Source organism: Somniosus microcephalus, chromosome 12, assembly GCF_052327205.1.
Source record: "Somniosus microcephalus isolate GS21.2 chromosome 12, FLI_Smic_1.0, whole genome shotgun sequence".
NCBI lineage: Eukaryota > Metazoa > Chordata > Chondrichthyes > Squaliformes > Somniosidae > Somniosus > Somniosus microcephalus.
In genome coordinates, this window is record NC_140998.1 from 152,869,875 (window position 1) to 152,886,570 (window position 16,696).

A 16,696-nucleotide genomic window follows, 5' to 3' on the forward strand; every position below is an offset into this window, starting at 1 on the left:
AGAGATACTGGACACCTGACCCTGTGTCCAACACTACTAGAGATACTGGACACCTGACCCTGTGTCCAACACTGCTAGAGATACTGGACACCTGACCCTGTGCCCAACACTACTAGAGATACTGGACACCTGACCCTGTGTCCAACACTGCTAGAGATGCTGGACACCTGACCCTGTGTCCAACACTGCTAGAGATACTGGACCCTGACCCTGTGTCCAACACTACTAGAGATACTGGACACCTGACCCTGTGTCCAACACTACTAGAGATACTGGACACCTGACCCTGTGTCCAACACTACTAGAGATACTGGACACCTGACCCTGTGTCCAACACTGCTCGAGATACTGGACACCTGACCCTGTGTCCAACACTGCTAGAGATACTGGACACCTGACCCTGTGTCCAACACTGCTAGAGATACTGGACACCTGACCCTGTGTCCAACACTGCTAGAGATACTGGACACCTGACCCTGTGTCCAACACTGCTAGAGATACTGGACACCTGACCCTGTGTCCAACACTGCTAGAGATACTGGACCCTGACCCTGTGTCCAACACTGCTAGAGATACTGGGTATTCTGACAACAAGCCCTCTGCTCCACTGCATGTTGAGTGCCCTCAGCGTTAATTTCCTGTCACACTGCAAGAACTGTGCTCCCCCTCCCACTAGAAATTGGGAAATGAGAAAGATTATGTTAATGTGTGAAAGTTGAATTAAGCAACAATGACATCCTCTACCTCATCATCAATATCAGTGCTGCTATTAATTACAATTTTAGTGATTTTGTTTTTACTTATTTTCTGGGTCCATATTGTAGTTATCCTTTTCTCTTTTCGACTCTCCTGTTGGCACATTCCCAGTTTAAACCCGTCCAACAATGTCGGCCTCTATTTACCACTAGGACGTGAACACGAGTCATCGGGTGAATTATCTACTTCTTTCCCCCCCTTTTAAAATGCCTCCCCTGGCAGCTTGGCATAGTTGGGGACCTCACCATGTGCGGAAGAATTGGCGCAGACCCTTTTGCGCTACCAGGCATGATACAGCACCCTGTCACTCTGCTGCTGGGCCTCTAATTATTATGACTCTGGTTGTTATTGCTGTGGCGATGCCACCTGTGAGGTGCTGGTCTCTGATGGGGGACTCTGCTGTTGCTGCTCGGCCATGCTTTACCGTATAATTCATGACCTGTTTCTCTTAGGGGCTGGGAAAGCAAAGCCAAGGACCTCGTGGGCACCTGTGATAATTGGCGTTCTTTGTGCAGCCTTAACTCTAATCAGCGTGCTGCTTGTAGTGTACCACATCCGGAGAAAGGAACTGCAGTTTGGGTGAGTGTACATTTGTTACTCGATACCAGCACTCCACCATTGGTGGCCGTACCTTCAGCTGCCTAGGCCCTAGCTCCAGAATTCCCTCCCTAAACCTCTCCGTCTCTCTACCTCTCTCTCCTCCTTCAAAAGCTCCTTAAAACCTACCGTCACCTGTCCTAATATCTCCTAATGTGGCTTGGTGTCAGTGTGGCTTTGTTTGATAATGGCTCCTTTGAAGTGCCTTGGCATGTTTTACCTCATTAAAGGTGCTATATAAATGCAAGTTGTTGTTGTTGATCTAGGTCAAAGAGCAATCCCTCTTCCTTGGTGTGACTCCCCGACACCAACTCCATTCCCAAAACACTCTAACGTTAACAGGCCACTGACTCTGCCTGCCTCTAAGCATGCTGGGACACATGACAGAATCTGCCGTTATATATTGTCCATCTGTTATCACTGTAAATGGAGATGTGACAGTCAGTGAAAGATAGCTAATCTGATCGCACAACCTAACAAATGACTGGACGTTACATTTACATTTTTTAATGAATTAATTAAGATGATGTTGGAGTATCTGTTGGGTAATTTCATTATTTTTCACTACTTATTTTTCGTTCCTCCACCTCTGATCCTTTGAGACACCTCAGTCAGTACAAATATAATTTTAGGGGAGGGGACAGAGAGAGACACCAGTCTGTCTACAAATACAACCTTAGAGGAGGGGACTGAGCGACCCCAGTCTGTGTACAAATATAACCTTAGAGGAGGGGACTGAGGGACCCCAGTCTGTCTACAAATATAACCTTAGAGGAGGGGACTGAGGGACCCCAGTCTGTCTACAAATATAACCTTAGAGGAGGTGTAGTGTATGGACCCGTCTACCTTTAAGGGAACTATTGAATGTAACTGTTCACCTTTAAGACGACTACTTTCGGGTGGCACTATTTGTTTGGCTTCTGTATACTGTAATACCGATAGTGACCACACCAGTATATAAGTGTTGTGGCATGATTGCTGGGGCAGATTCGCCCGGACCTTCGAATAGTAAAGACCTGTTTGTTTGTTACTTCTGAAGTCTGTGTATTTATTAACTGCACAACCCACAGACTTTACAGTGGCGACGAGTCCGATCGTACCCTGCGGCAAGATTACCAAAAGCAACGAAGAGCGTCGAAGAGAGACAACCGCCCTCGTCGTGCTACCAAAAGAAAACACGAGGCTGCAACAACAGAAAGCAGGAAGACTAACAAAAAAAGCTGTATCAGCAACAGGCACTGACTACCCTTCTGCCACGGTGCGGAGTGAGCCGACCAGCAAGAAACAAGGCGGCCGAAGAGACTGTCAGTAGGGGAAGGTGTAGAAGTATCTGGAGGATAAGGGCAGAGCACTCGACCTCGGTCGAGGGGGAGCTGTGCCGGCCAAAAGTCGGGTCCAATGGCGTCGGGTGACAGCCGGACCGCGATCGGCGGGAAAAATCCGGGCAGCGACCGCAGCCACGAAGCGCTGAGCCTGCGAGTAGGCGCGGGAAGAGAAACCCAGCCGCAGCCGGGGGAGGGAAACACCGGTCTGCGAGAGGGCTGGGGAGGCGAACGGGAACCGTGCGGGTGAGAGCCGGGTGCGGAGAGAGAGACTGCGAGGAGCCAGTCCAGCGGCTGAGCTGTTCTCCACCAACGGGGTACTCAGAGCCGGCAAAACCGACCGTGCGGGAGTGGGAGAGAGACCCAGCCGAAAACGGGGTGAGAGACTGCGCGAGAGCCAGTCCAGCGGCTGAACTGTCCTCCGTTAACGGGGTGTACCCAGCGCCGGTAGAGCCGTGCGGGCGGGAGGAGAAGACAGAGCCGAGTAGGGGGAGCTGTGCGAGAGCCAGCCCAGCGGCTGAACCTGTCCGCTGCAGGGAAAGCGTACCCCTTCCACCAGGAAGAAATGCGGGAAGCCGCCATTAGGCGGAGGAGCCGACAGAAGCGGGAAACCGCCATTGAAGTGGGCGGGGAGAGAAAGGAAGAGCGGGAAACCGCCAAATTCGCGGGAAAAGCCGCCATCTTAGAGAAAAAAAAAAATACATAAGAATTTAAAGAAATATTTGTGTTGTACCCAAAGAAAGGAAGATGCCTAAGCGTGGGGACAGCAACGATTTTAACTCCGAAATAGAAGACTGGCCCACGTACGTGGAACGTATTGAGATACATTGTAAGGCTAACAAAATAGCTAAGGAGGAAAAAGCTGTAACCTTACTTAACATGATGGGTGCGAAAACATTCGGGTTGTTGAAACATCTTCTCTCTCCAGCTAAACCGGCGGATCAGACTTTCGAGGATATAGTAGCAGTGCTGAAGGATCACTTGAACCCCGCACCGTTGATACTGGCTGAACGATTCAGATTCTATGCGAGAACGCAGAAGGAAGACGAAAGCAACGCGGAATACTTGGTCGAACTGCGGAGGCTAGCGAAACACTGCCAGTTCGGAGGGAATCTGACAGAGGCACTACGAGACAAGTTCGTATGTGGATTGTCCAAAGAAGGGACGCAAAAGCGACTACTGGAAGAGAACAACCTCACACTTGACAGGGCTGTCCTTATAGCTGCATCGCACGAAGCCGCAGCGAAAGGAACGGCGGAAATGCAGCGGAAGGCGGTGGCACTAGGGGTGGACCACATCACCTCGAGGACTACGAAATGCTATCGTTGTGGGAAGGCAACACACGACCAGAAGCGTTGCTGGGGTAAAAACCAAGAATGCCGGAAATGTGGCAAGATCGGGCACATAGCTAAAGTGTGCCGGTCAGGAACGACGTACAACAATAACGAGTCCTCACAAAAATGGTACAGAAAGGTACATGAGGCGACTAGGAAGAGTCTGAAGGAACAGAAGTCGGACTCACACTCCAAACACAAAGGACTGGACAGTCTGAGAATCCACAACGTGAGCAATGAAGCCGACCGACAAACTATTTGGATAACGTTACAGATTGAGAAGGTCCAAGTAAAAATGGAAGTAGACACCGGATCGGCGTTGACTGTCATGAATAAGCATGACTTTAAAAAGTTTTTCAAGCATATTCCACTACGGACTACGGATCTAGTGCTGCAGACATACACGGGGCACAAAGTATTCCCCATCGGAAAAATAGAGGTTAAGGTGAGATACCAGGATAAAGTTCACCACCGGTTAGATCTGTATGTGTTGCCTGAGGGAGGTCCACCACTTCTGGGACGGGACTGGATCCGAAAAATAAAATTGGACTGGCAGTCACTAAACACCATGACGGTGGATTCCGAAAAAGAGGATGTCAAACCTGAACGGTTGTCCAGAATATTGGACGAAGCTAAGGAGGTATTCCAGCAAGGACTGGGAACGCTGCGAGGTATTAAAGCAAAGGTTAAGATTGCAGAAAATGCAAGCCCAAAGTTTTTTAAGGCCAGATCAGTACCTTATGCAATACGACCAGCTGTGGAGGCAGAACTGGAAGAACTTGAACGATCAGGGGTTCTGTCAAAAGTGGACTGGAGTGAGTGGGCCACGCCCATTGTTCCCGTCATGAAGTCCTCACCGAGTAATAAGCCAGGGGGACCGGGGAAGATCCGTATCTGCGGAGATTTCAAGATTACTGTGAATCCGGTGCTTCACACGGTACAATACCCGCTTCCGCGGATTGAAGATATCTTTGCTTCGTTGGCTGGAGGGAAACATTTCACGAAAATAGATCTGGCTCAAGCATATCTACAGATGGAGGTCGAGGAAGAGTCACGCCAGTACCTCACCATCAACACTCACAGAGGCTTGTATCGCTACAATAGACTGGTCTTTGGGGTAGCTTCGGCGCCAGCGATTTGGCAGAGGGCCATGGAACAGGTGTTACAAGGAATTCCAAGCACGCAGTGCTACTTAGATGACATTTTAATCACGGGAAAAGATGAGGAAGAACACCTCACGAATTTGAAACTGGTACTCACCAGGTTAAAGGAGTATGGCCTTCGGGTTAATCGCAAGAAGTGTGAGTTCTTCCAAAAACGGATCTCATACTGCGGTCATGTCATTGACCGAGAGGGACTGCATAAGTCACCCGAAAAGATAGAAGCGGTTGTGAAGGCCCCCGCTCCAGGAAATGTATCACAGTTAAGATCATTCTTGGGGTTGATTAATTACTATCACAAGTTTCTGCCAAATTTATCCACGGTACTGCATCCGCTGAATGACCTGTTGCGGAAAGAAACACCATGGAAGTGGAGTGAAGAATGCAAAAAGGCTTTTCGCAGAAGCAAGGAGTTGATTACCTCTGAAGAAGTGTTGGCTCATTTCAACCCAGCATTACCCCTTCGTCTAGCTTGTGATGCTTCCCCGTACGGAATTGGGGCAGTACTCTCGCACAGGCTACCAAATGGCTCGGAAAGGCCAGTGGCTTTCGCATCCCGATCATTGACACCCGCGGAGCGAAATTACGCCCAAATAGATAGGGAGGCCCTCAGTCTTGTGTGGGGCGTGAAGAAATTCAACCATTACCTACAATGTAAAAAGTTCACATTGCTGACAGACCACCAGCCGTTGGTGTCCATATTCAACCCAAATAAGGCCGTTTCCACCATGACAGCACAAAGGTTACAAAGGTGGTCCGTGTTACTTGGGGCACACCAATACGAAATTGAGTACAAAAGGTCTAAACAGCATGGAAATGCTGATGGGTTGTCACGCTTGCCATTGCCGATGGTAGAAGAAGCGAGTATTGTGGACCCAGTAGAGTTGTTCCACTCATCCATAGTGGAGTGTCTACCGATAACAAACTCAATGATTGAGAATGAGACAAGGAATGACCCGACTCTTTCACGAGTCTATGATGTAACGGTGGAGGGATGGCCAGCACAGAGCGAACCAACACTGCAAGCATTTGCACAGAGGAAAGAACAACTGTCAGTGTGTCGAGGAACCCTGATGTGTGGATCTAGAGTGGTGATTCCACCCAAACTCCAAAAGAAGGTGCTAAAGGAGCTGCACGAAGGACATCTGGGGGGAGTAAACATGAAAAATCTAGCAAGAGCGTTTGTGTGGTGGCCAGGCATTGATAGAGACATAGAGGAGATCACGAAGAACTGCCTTGGATGTCAGAGGGTTCAGAACGCACCACCCCAGGCTCCTCTGCATCCATGGGAGTGGCCCTCATCGCCTTGGCAAAGAGTACACATCGACTTTGCTGGTCCATTTATGGACTCGATGTTTCTAATAGCGGTGGATGCCCACTCCAAGTGGCCAGAAGTAATTAAGATGACCACCACCACGACGGAAAAAACCATCGCAGTGTTAAGGACTATGTTTGCTCGGAATGGCCTGCCGGAACAGATCTGTTCTGATAATGGACCACAATTTGTGTCCGAAGAATTCAAGAAATTCTTAAAGAGCAATGGGGTTAAACATTACACGTCAGCCCCATACCATCCCGCCTCCAATGGATTGGCTGAAAGGTTTGTCCAGACCTTCAAGAAGGCCGTAAAAGCCATGAGTAATGAAAATATAAGTCTGCAACATAAGGTGGATAGCTTTTTGTTGGCATACCGAAATGCGACACATGCGGTCACAAATCAAACTCCCGCAATGATGTTCTGTAATAGACGCCTAAGATGCCGGCTGGATTTACTAAAACCAAACGTCAGAAGAGACGTAGAGAACCGGCAATTCCAGGGCATGAACGACAGGGTCTCTAGATCTTTCCAGATCGGTCAACGAGTTTTGGCCCGGGACTACCGTACTGAGAAATGGCAGCCTGGAACTATTGGGAAAAGGCTGGGGCCATTGATGTACACCGTGGACATTGGAGACAATATAATAAGGCGCCATGTTGACCAAATCATAGGGTCCGCCACAAATGGGCCACCGACTTCACCACCTTATCCGGGTAATGTTGAAACTGAGATACCCAGAACACCTAGTGATACTGGAGTCAGCTGAACCTGACACGGCTTTTCAAGCCGAATCGACCTTGCCAGAAGCACCTCCTAGCCCGTCTGAAATGACGACACCACTGCGGCGTTATCCTGACAGAATCCGGAAACCCCCGGAAAGACTGAATCTATGAACTGTCTTACATAAACCTGTATATATGTTAGAATGTATGTTCACTATGGACTTAGTAAGTAATAAGCTAAAAAGGGAGGATTGTAGTGTATGGACCCGTCTACCTTTAAGGGAACTATTGAATGTAACTGTTCACCTTTAAGAGGACTACTTTCGGGTGGCACTATTTGTTTGGCTTCTGTATACTGTAATACCGATATTGACCACACCAGTATATAAGTGTTGTGGCATGATTGCTGGGGCAGATTCGCCCGGACCTTCGAATAGTAAAGACCTGTTTGTTTGTTACTTCTGAAGTCTGTGTATTTATTAACTGCACAACCCACAGACTTTACAGGAGGGGACTGAGAGACCCCAGTCTGTGTACAAATATAACCTTAGAGGAGGGGACTGAGGGACCCCAGTCTGTCTACAGATATAACCTTAGAGGAGGGGACTGAGAGACCCCAGTCTGTCTACAAATATAACCTTAGAAGAGGGGACTGAGAGACCCCAGTCTGTCTACAAATATAACCTTAGAGGAGGCGACTGAGAGACCCCAGTCTGTGTACAAATATAACCTTAGAGGAGGGGACTGAGAGACCCCAGTCTGTCTACAAATATAACCTTAGGGGAGGGGACTGAGGGACCCCAGTCTGTCGACAAATATAACCTTAGAGGAGGGGACTGAGAGACCCCAGTCTGTGTACAAATATAACCTTAGAGGAGGGGACTGAGGGACCCCAGTCTGTGTACAAATATAACCTTAGAGGAGGGGACTGAGGGACCCCAGTCTGTCTACAAATATAACCTTAGAGGAGGGGATTGAGGGACCCCAGTCTGCCTACAAATATAACCTTAGAGGAGGGGACTGAGGGACCCCAGTCTGTGTACAAATAAAACCTTAGAGGAGGGGACTGAGAGACCCCAGTCTGTCTACAAATATAACCTTAGAGGAGGGGACTGAGAGACCCCAGTCTGTGTACAAATATAACCTTAGAGGAGGGGACTGAGGGACCCCAGTCTGTCTACAAATATAACCTTAGAGGAGGGGACTGAGGGACCCGAGTCTGTGTACAAATATAACCTTAGGGGAGGGGACTGAGAGACCCCAGTCTGTGTACAAATATAACCTTAGAGGAGGGGATTGAGAGACCCCAGTCTGTGTACAAATATAACCTTAAAGGAGGGGACTGAGAGACCCCAGTCTGTCTACAAATATAACCTTAGAGGAGGGGACTGAGGGACCCCAGTCTGTGTACAAATATAACCTTAGAGGAGGGGACTGAGAGACCCCAGTCTGTGTACAAATATAACCTTAGAGGAGGGGACTGAGGGACCCCAGTCTGTCTACAAATATAACCTTAGAGGAGGGGACTGAGAGACCCCAGTCTGTCTACAAATATAACCTTAGGGGAGGGGACTGAGGGACCCCAGTCTGTCTACAAATATAACCTTAGAGGAGGGGACTGAGAGACCCCAGTCTGTGTACAAATATAACCTTAGAGGAGGGGACTGAGGGACCCCAGTCTGTCTACAAATATAACCTTAGAGGAGGGGACTGAGAGACCCCAGTCTGTCTACAAATATAACCTTAGAGGAGGGGACTGAGGGACCCCAGTCTGTGTACAAATATCACCCTAGGGGTGGGGACTGAGAGACCCCAGTCTGTGTACAAATATCACCCTAGGGGTGGGGACTGAGGGACCCCAGTCTGTGTACAAATATAACCTTAGGGGAGGGGACTGAGAAGCATCAGTCTGTCTACAAATATCACCCTAGGGGTGGGGACTGAGAGACCCCAGTCTGTGTACAAATATCACCTTAGAGGAGGGGACTGAGGGACCCCAGTCTGTCTACAAATATAACCTTAGAGGAGGGGACTGAGAAGCATCAGTCTGTCTACAAATATCACCCTAGGGGTGGGGACTGAGGGACCCCAGTCTGTGTACAAATATCACCCTAGGGGTGGGGACTGAGGGACCCCAGTCTGTGTACAAATATAACCTTAGAGGAGGGGACTGAGAGACCCCAGTCTGTCTACAAATATAACCTTAGGGGAGGGGACTGAGGGACCCCAGTCTGTCTACAAATATAACCTTAGAGGAGGGGACTGAGAGACCCCAGTCTGTGTACAAATATAACCTTAGAGGAGGGGACTGAGGGACCCCAGTCTGTCTACAAATATAACCTTAGAGGAGGGGACTGAGAGACCCCAGTCTGTCTACAAATATAACCTTAGAGGAGGGGACTGAGGGACCCCAGTCTGTGTACAAATATCACCCTAGGGGTGGGGACTGAGAGACCCCAGTCTGTGTACAAATATCACCCTAGGGGTGGGGACTGAGAAGCATCAGTCTGTCTACAAATATCACCCTAGGGGTGGGGACTGAGAAGCATCAGTCTGTCTACAAATATCACCGTAGGGGTGGGGACTGAGGGACCCCAGTCTGTGTACAAATATAACCTTAGGGGAGGGGACTGAGACGCATCAGTCTGTCTACAAATATCACCCTAGGGGTGGGGACTGAGAAGCATCAGTCTGTCTACAAATATCACCCTAGGGGTGGGGACTGAGAGACCCCAGTCTGTGTACAAATATCACCTTAGAGGAGGGGACTGAGGGACCCCAGTCTGTGTACAAATATAACCTTAGAGAGGGGACTGAGAAGCATCAGTCTGTCTACAAATATCACCCTAGGGGTGGGGACTGAGAGACCCCAGTCTGTGTACAAATATCACCCTAGGGGTGGGGACTGAGGGACCCCAGTCTGTGTACAAATATCACCCTAGGGGAGGGGACTGAGGGACCCCAGTCTGTCTACAAATATCACCCTAGGGGTGGGGACCGATAGGCATCAATCAGTGTATGAATATCTTCTTGCGGGAAGGGCTGAGCAATACAAGTATCTCCTCTTTGTAACTTTATGGATGATTTTGTGCACTTTTTCAATGGGAATATTGTATTGTGACTCCAGCTGCTGATTTATCTGGTCATTCTCTCCACAGAGAAGCCTTTGATCCTGTTTCCAATGGAGTGGGTCCAATGGTACAGTACCGGGCAGGAAGAGTGTACAACCGCAGAGGAGCAGAGCGCATCGAGGCTACATGTATGTGAAGCCGCTGGCTATTTGATTACTTTATTCACCTGTAGACATCGATTTGTCTTTGTTTGTAGCCAGTTTGGCAGTGAAGCATCAAATCTAGTAGTGCAGCACAAATGTAGATAATCCCAAGCCTTGTGATCCTGAGCAAGAATCATTGTAATCCATTTGTAAGATATAGTAACGGGAGTCAGCCATTCGGCCCCTCAGGCCTGTTCCGCCATTCAATTAGTTCATGGCTGATCTTCACCTCAACTCCATTTACCTGTCTTTGCTCCATATCCTTTAGCATCTTTACTAACAAAAACCTAGCGATTTCAGTCTCAAAGCTCCAATAGCCCCCCAGCATCCACAGCCTTTGGGGAAGAGGCTTCCAGGTTTCCACTACCCTTTGTGTGAAGAAGTGCTTCCTGATTTCATGCCTAAACAGCCTCACTCTAATTTTAAGATTCTCCCCCCTTGTTCTGGATTCTCCCACCAGAGGAAATAGTTTTTCCACATCTACCCTATTTAATCCCTTTATCATTTTAAACACCTCAATTAAATCACCCCTGAACCAATATCAAGAAACAGCAGAGCACACTGGATACAGCAAAGGCTGTGGGCCCCAACAACATCCCGGCTGTCGTGCTGAAGACTTGTGCTCCAGAACTAACCGCGTCTCTAGCTATGCTGTTCCAGTACAACTACAACACTGGCATCTATCCGACAATGTGGAAAACTGCCCAGGTATGTCCTGTACACAGAAAGCAGGACAAATCCAATCTGGCCAATTACCACCCCATCAGTCTACTCTCAATCATCAGCAAAGTGATCGAAAGTGTTGTCGACAGTACAATCAAGCGGCACTTACTCACCAATAACCTGCTCACTGATGCTCAGTTTGGGATCCGCCAAGACCACTCGGCTCCCGACCTCATTACAGCCTTGGTCCAAACATGGACAAAAGAGCTGAATTACAGAGGTGAGGTGAGAGTGACTGCCCTTTTGATCGAGTGTGGCATCAAGGAGCCCTAGTAAAATTGAAGTCAGTGGGTGGGAAAACTCTCCACTGGCTGGAGTCATACCCAGCACAAAGTAAGATGGTTATAGTTGTTGGAGGCCAATCATCACAGCCCCAGGACATCACTGCAGGAGTTCCTCAGGGCAGTGTCCTAGGCCCAACCATATTCAGCTGCTTCATCAATAACCTTCCCTCCATCATAAGGTCAGAAGTGGGGATGTTCGCTGATGACTGCACAGTGTTCAGCACTATTCACAACTCCTCAGATAATGAAGCAGTCCATGCCCGCATGCAGCAAGACCTGGACGACGTTCAGGCTTGGGCTGGTAAGTGGCAGGTAACATTAGCGCCACATAAGTGCCAGGCAATGACTATCTCCAACAAGCGAGAGTCTAACCACCGTCCCTTGACATTAAACGGAATTACCATCACCGAATCCCACACTATCAACATCCTGGGGGTCACCATTGACCAGAAACTTAACTGGACCAGCCACGTAAATACTGTGGCTACAAGAGCAGGTCAAAAGCTGGGTATTCTGCGGTGAGTGTCTCACCTCCTGACTCCCCAAAACCTTTCCACCATCTACAAGGCACAAGTCAGGAGTGTAATGGAAAACTCTCCACTTGCCTGGATGCGTGCAGCTCCAACAACACTCAAGAAGCTCGACACCATCCAGGACAAAGCAGCCCGCTTGATTGGCACCCCATCCATCACCTTAAACATTCACTCCCTCCACCACCGGCGAACCGTGGCTGCAGTGTGTACCATCTACAAGATGCACTGCAGCAACTCGCCAAGGCTTCTTCAGCAGCACCTCCCAAACCCACGACTTCTACCACCAAGAAGGACAAGGGCAGCAGGCGCATGGGAACACCACCATCTCCAAGTTCCCCTCCAAGTCACATATCATCGCGATTTGGAAATATATCGCCGTTCCTTCATCGTCACTGGGTCAAAATCCTGGAACTCCCTCCCTAACAGCACTGTGGGAGTACCTTCACCACACGGACTGCAGCGGTTCAAGAAGGCGGCTCACCACCACCTTCTCCAGGGCAACTAGGGATGGGCAATAAATGCTGGCCTTGCCAGCCATGCCCAGATCCCAGGAACGAATTAAAAAAAAAGTTTTTTTAAGCTACGCAGCTCTGCAGCTCCTGTGCAGCTGGCTCACCGGCTTCTAAATAGGGATAACCGCGCGTGCGCTGTATTTTGAATGGACCGCGCAGCCCCTTAAAGGGGCCATGCACCCCAAACAAATTAAAGGGAGCATTGCCATCAACCTTCCAAACTCAAGGCAATACAAGCCAAGTTTATGCAAACTTTCCTCATAATTTAACCCTCTAAGCCCTGGTATCATTCTGGTGAATCTGCGCTGCATCCTCTCCAACGCCAATATATCCTTCCTGAGGTGCGGTGCCCAGAACTGAAGGCAGTGCTCCAGATGGGGGATGTTCAAGGCTCTGTACAACTGAAGCATTACTTCTTCATTTTTATATTCCAGCTCCCTTGAGATAAAGGCCAACATTTCATTAGCCTTTCTGAATACTTTTTGTAAGTGTGCACTAGCTTTTAGTGATCTATGCACATGGACTCCCAAATCTCTTTGCTCCTCCACAGCCCCATGACTCTCACCACGGAGAAAATATTTTGATTCGTCTTACTCCGATCTAAACTGGGTGACCTCACACTTCCCCCCCATTGAATTCCATCTTCCACAGTTCTGCCCACTCTTTGGTCTGTCTATGTCTCTTTGTAACTTCCTGTTTCCATCTACACAACTTACAACTAATTGGGAGCACTAAGATCCAAGTGTCTGTTGGCTGAGAAAGGACATGTTAATATCTAATCACTGTGGCCTACAGATAGTTGGAACATTGAGTTTCTCTGTGACACAAAGAATTGATTTCATCACATCTCTAATTGCATTTGGAATTGATCTACGGTCTTGAAGTCTATTAAGAAGTAGGCCATTTCCTGATTGTTGAAGGCCTCGGTGACTCTTAAGTCTCAATCACTTTCTCATCTCCCTCATCATCCATATCCCCTTGCCCACCTCCACCGCTTCTACCACCAGCTTCCACCCCAGCCAATAATAACCTCCCAGCTCCTGCAACGCCATCCTTGCCAACTTCCAACTCTCTCTCCTCTGGTTTGTTGACATCCATACCCTCGTCTCCACCAGATCCCTCACAACTCCCTCTCATCCCAACTATTCCCCTGGTACAACAGCCACCTTTATGACCTCAAATATGAAGGATTCTGCACTTTCTTCCCTCTCTCCCCCTCCAGCTATTATTAGACTTATCTTTATGAAACTTGTAACCCCTTTCCAACCCAGCTCCTAACCACTCGGCTACCTTTGAATCTCCCTCTCCTTGGCATTCTTCCCCCTTCCAAAAATTGCCATCATTGCCCCCTCCATAAGCCCACCATTGACCACTTCACCTTCTCTAACTATTGCCTTGAAACTGATATCTCTAAGGTTCCCACCCAACTCCATGTCTATCTTTCCAAAGAAAAAACAAATGATCTTCCCTACGAATCCCTTCACTCTGGGTTTTGTCCCACCCACAGCATCAATACCTCCCTGATCAAAAACAATGATGATTCTTATATGACTGCGACTACAACACTGTCCCTCTTTTTCCCCTCTGACCACTCCATGTCATTTTGCAATTACTCCGGTCTCCTCCAATGCCTCTCCTTCATGGTCAAGCTCATCACCCTCTCCCTCTGCTCTAGTATCTGTGGTAGAACCTTCAGATATCATACTCCTGTATTCCGGAGTTCCATTTATATAGCCACTATCTTCCTTCAAAAGCCTCCTCAAAACAACAACAATTTGCCTTTATACAGCGCCTTTAACATAGTACAGTAGAATGTCCCAAGGTGCTTCACAGGAGCGTTATCACACAAAATTTGACACCGAGCCACATAAGGAGATATTAGGGCAGGTGACCAAAAGCTTGGTCAAAGAGGTAGGTTCTAAGGAGTGTCTTAAAGGAGGAGAGAGAGAGATAGAGAGGCAGAGAGGTTTAGGGAGGGAATTTCAGAACTTAGGGCCTTGGCAGCTGAAGGAAAGGCTGTCAATGGTGGAGCGATGAAAATCAGGGATGCGCAAGAGGCCAGAATTGGAGGAACGCAGAGACCTTGAAGGGTTGTAGGGTTGCAGGAGGTTAAAGAGGTAGGGATTTGAAAAGAAGGATGAGAATTTTAAAGTTGAGGCATTGCTGGACCGGGTGCCAATGTAGGTCAGCGAGTACAGGGGTAATGGGTGAACATGTCTCTTTGACTATGCCTTTAGTCACTGATGCGCTATCGATTCTAATAAAAGGCTGAGTAGAGTTCAGAACAACAGGCTTTTATTAACTACTGAATGCAACTACAAACAGATCAGGACTATGCCTCTAGTGGACGACCGAATGGCAGAGAGCTGCTGTGCAGCCGTCCTTATACCAGGTAGCCAAGGGTGGAGTCAGCTGAGGCATAGTCAGGTATAACAGTGAAACAAGAGTGAACGACAACAACAACAATAGTGAACACCGTGAACGACAGTGGTTTACCACATTCACCCCTCGTTTAAAATTAAGTCCGGCGGGGTGAAGTGTATCAAAAGTTCGAGTAGGTGAGTCTGTCGGGCGGCCTCGTTTGCCGTCGAGATCTTCGTGGCGACGGTTGAGATGGTACAGCTTCCAACGACGCATCTTGAACGGGATCGAGCACCGGCGTATCGTCCCCTTTGGTGTTGGGTGGGCGAGTGGACTCCGGCGGGTCCTGGGGTCGCGGCATGCCGTCTACTGGGGTGGAATGGACAGGGGTGAGAATTGGGTCTACTGAACTTTGGGCCGTGTCGAAGGGGGTCGTGGTGGAGGGCAATGGTGACGGGTCAGTGGACCCCGAGGGTGCCAGATCTCTAATGGAGACTGTATCCTCCCGCCCGTCCGAGTATGCCACGTAGGCGTACTGGGGGTTGGCATGGAGGAGGTGAACCTTCTCTACCAGGGGAGCCATTTTGTGGGACCTTACATGCTTCCTCAGCAGGACGGGCCCTGGGGACGTCAGCCAGTGTGGTAGTGAGGTACCGGATGTGGACCTCCGGGGAAAAACGAACATTCGCTCATGGGGGGTGGCGTTGGTGGCAGTACACAGCAGTGACCGGATGGAGTGGAGCGCATCAGGTAGGACATCCTGCCAACGGGAGGTCGGAAGGCCCCTAGATTTTAAGGCTAGGAGGGCCGCCTTCCAGACCGTCGCGTTCTCTCTTTCAACCTGTCCGTTCCCCCGGGGGTTGTAGCTGGTGGCCTGGCTTGAGGCAATACCTCTCATGAGCAGGTACTGACGGAGTTCGTCGCTCATGAAGGACGAGCCCCGGTCGCTATGAATATAGCTGGGAAAACCGAACAAAGCAAAGAGGTTGTGCAGGCATTTAATGACCGTAGCGGTGGTCATGTCCGGGCAGGGGATGGCGAAAGGGAAACGGGAGTACTCATCAACTATGTTGAGGAAGTACACATTACGGTCAGAGGAGGGGAGGGGCCCTTTAAAGTCGACACTCAGGCACTCAAAGGGGCGGGTGGCCTTGATCAGGTTTGCTCTGTCAGGCATATAGAAGCGCGGCTTGCACTCTGCACAGACTGGGCAGCTCCTGGTCATGGTCCTGACCTCCTCGATGGAGTAAGGCAGGTTGTGGGCCTTGATGAAGTGGAAGAACCTGGTGACCCCCGGGTGGCAGAGGTCATTGTGGAGACCCCGTAGTCTATCGATCTGCGCGTTGGCGCATGTGCCTCGCGATAGAGCAGCTGAGGGTTCGTTGAGTTTCCCGGGCCGGTACAAGATGTCGTAATTGTAGGTGGAAAGTTCAATTCTCCACCTCAAAATCTTGTCATTTTTGATTTTGCCCCTCTGCTGATTATTGAACATAAAAGCAACTGAACGCTGGTCAGTAAGCAGGGTAAATCGTTTTCCAGCCAGGTAGTGCCGCCAGTGGCGCACCGCCTCCACAATGGCCTGGGCCTCCTTTTCCACAGAGGAGTGTCTGAGTTCGGAGCCCTGGAGGGTTCGTGAAAAGAAGGCCACGGGTCTTCCCGCCTGGTTAAGGGTAGCGGCCAGGGCAAAGTCGGATGCATCGCTCTCCACCTGGAAGGGGATGGACTCGTCCACCGAGTGCATGGTGGCCTTGGCAATGTCATCTTTTATACGGTGAAAGGCTGAGCGGGCCTCCGCCGTCA

The 16,696-nt window shown here is 49.4% G+C and overlaps 1 protein-coding gene across 2 annotated transcripts in view; it reads left to right on the forward strand.

The window, feature by feature from the left end:
• tyro3 (TYRO3 protein tyrosine kinase) overlaps positions 1-16,696 on the forward strand; it is a 285,740-nt gene that overhangs the window by 161,594 nt on the left and 107,450 nt on the right. For both annotated transcript variants that reach the window (XM_086003676.1, XM_086003677.1), the window contains 2 exons: positions 1,209-1,335; positions 10,368-10,468. In XM_086003676.1, the coding sequence (XP_085859802.1) occupies positions 1,209-1,335; positions 10,368-10,468 (228 nt within the window). The remainder of the gene's footprint in view (positions 1-1,208; positions 1,336-10,367; positions 10,469-16,696) is intronic.